Here is a 2,500-nt window from a genome sequence, read left to right on the forward strand (position 1 = left end):
TAACAAATACAAACATGACTAACACTGAGTTTTGTTTTGGACACAATACACAGTAATACCATGGTATTCAGAAGTTGCTTGTAAATATCACTGTATTTGAACATCACATCTGTCAGAATACCATAGTTTCAAACCATCACTGAAACACTGTACTATAAATAATATTACATGAATCAATATTATTGATCTGTGATTGATGATGTCATGACGTCTCTGGTGGTGTTTAGCCGTGACTCTTCATTAAAGCAGTGTGTGTATTTGTTGTGTTCAGAACTGGCACAAAGGCTGTTTCCACTGTGAAGTGTGTAAGATGACGCTCAACATGAAGAACTACAAAGGCTACGACAAGAAACCCTACTGTAATGCGTGAGTGTGTTTCACACACATCAGTCACACACACGTGAAGGAGAAAGATTCTGATGTGGGAAACAGTTCATCAGTGCTGATGATGTCCTGAGTAACCACTGACAGTAACACACACACACACACACACACACACACACACACACACACACACACACACACACACACACACACACTCTCACTCTCACTCACTCACACACACACACACACACACACACACACACAAACCTCGACCTCCAGCACAATGTCCTGTGGCCTTTTCTTTATGTGCTGTTGATTGTGTTTAAATGTCAGTTTGTCATGACCTTTTGCACGTTGTTGTTTGATCTTATTATTTCTGAAGAGATGAAGTGATGAAGAGATGAAGGGATGAAAGGATGAAGGGATAAAGAGATGAAGAGATGAAGAGATGAAGTGATGAAGGGATGAAGAGATGAAGTGATGAAGGGATGAAGAGATGAAGTGATGAAGGGATAAAGAGATGAGGGGATATAGAGATGAAGTGATGAAGGGAGAAATGAAGGGATAAAGAGAAGAAGTGATGAAGAGATGAAGTGATGAAGAGATGAAGGTATGAAGGAATGAAGAGATGAAGTGATGAAGAGATGAAGGGATGAAAGGATGAAGAGATGAAGTGATGAAGAGATTGAGGTATGAAGAGATGAAGGGATAAAGAGATGAAGTGATGAAGGGATGAAGAGATTAAGGGAAAAAGAGATGAAGTGATGAAGGGTTGAAGTGATGAAGTGATGAAGGGATGAAGAGATGAAAGGATGAAGAGATGAAAGGATGAAGAGATGAAGTGATGAAGGGATGAAATGATGAAGGGATAAAGTGATGAAGTGATGAAGAGATGAAGTGATGAAGGGATAAAGTGATGAAGTGATGAAGAGATGAAGGAATGAAAGGATGAAGAGATGAAGTGATGAAGGGATGAAGTGATGAAGGATGAAGGGATGAAGGGATGAAGAGATGAAGTGATGAAGGGATAAAGTGATGAAGTGATGAAGGGATGAAGAGATGAAGTGATGAAGGGATGAAGAGATGAAGGGATGAAAGAATGAAGAGATGAAGTGATGAAGGGATGAAGAGATGAAGTGATGAAGAGATGAAGAGATAAAGGGATGAAGTGATGAGGGGATGAAGAGATGAAGGGATGAAGTGATGAGGGGATGAAGGGATGAAGTAATAAAGAGATCAAGGGATGAAGAGATGAAGTGATGAAGAGATGAAGGGATGAAAGAATGAAGAGATGAAGGGATGAAGAGATGAAGTGATGAAGAGATGAAGGGATGAAGTGATGAAGAGATAAAGTGATGAAGAGATGAAGGGATGAAGAGATGAAGTGATGAAGGGATGAAGAGATGAAGTGTTGAAGAGATGAAGAGATGAAGTGATGAAGGGATGAAGTGATGAAGAGATAAAGTGATGAAGAGATGAAGGGATGAAGAGATGAAGGGATGAAGCGATGAAGGGATGAAGAGATGAAGTGATGAAGGGATGAAGAGATGAAGGGATGAAAGAATGAAGAGATGAGAGGATGAAGAGATGAAGGGATGAAAGAATGAAGAGATGAATGGATGAAGTGATGAACGGATGAGGAGATGAACGGATGAGGAGATGAATGGATGAAGAGATGAAGTGATGAGAGGATGAAGAGATGAAGGGATGAAGTAATAAAGTGATGAATGGATGAAGAGATGAAGGGATGAAGTAATAAAGTGATGAATGGATGAAGAGATGAGGGGATGAAGAGATGAAGGGATAAAGTGATGAAGGGATGAAGAGATGAAGAGATGAAGGGATAAAGTGATGAAGGGATAAAGAGATGAAGTGATGAAGGGATGAAGAGATGAAAGCATGAAGAGATGAATGGATGAAGTGATGAACGGATGAGGAGATGAACGGATGAGGAGATGAATGGATGAGAGGATGAAGAGATGAAGGGATGAAGTAATAAAGTGATGAATGGATGAAGGGATGAAGTAATAAAGTGATGAATGGATGAAGAGATGAGGGGATGAAGAGATGAAGGGATAAAGTGATGAAGGGATAAAGAGATGAAGTGATGAAGGGATGAAGAGATGAAAGAATGAAGAGATGAATGGATGAAGTGATGAACGGATGAGGAGATGAA

General features: G+C 39.9%; 1 protein-coding gene across 1 annotated transcript in view; it reads left to right on the forward strand.

Moving 5' to 3' along the window:
- Nucleotides 1-2,500, forward strand: part of LOC143706904 (LIM zinc-binding domain-containing Nebulette-like) — a 13,731-nt gene that overhangs the window by 631 nt on the left and 10,600 nt on the right. The window contains exon 2 of the mRNA XM_077199320.1: nucleotides 272-366. Within this exon, the coding sequence (XP_077055435.1) occupies nucleotides 272-366 (95 nt within the window). The remainder of the gene's footprint in view (nucleotides 1-271; nucleotides 367-2,500) is intronic.

This window comes from Siphateles boraxobius, unplaced genomic scaffold (assembly GCF_051911475.1).
Source record: "Siphateles boraxobius isolate OS27281-9 unplaced genomic scaffold, OSU_SipBor_1 112, whole genome shotgun sequence".
In the NCBI taxonomy this organism is placed as follows: domain Eukaryota; kingdom Metazoa; phylum Chordata; class Actinopteri; order Cypriniformes; family Leuciscidae; genus Siphateles; species Siphateles boraxobius.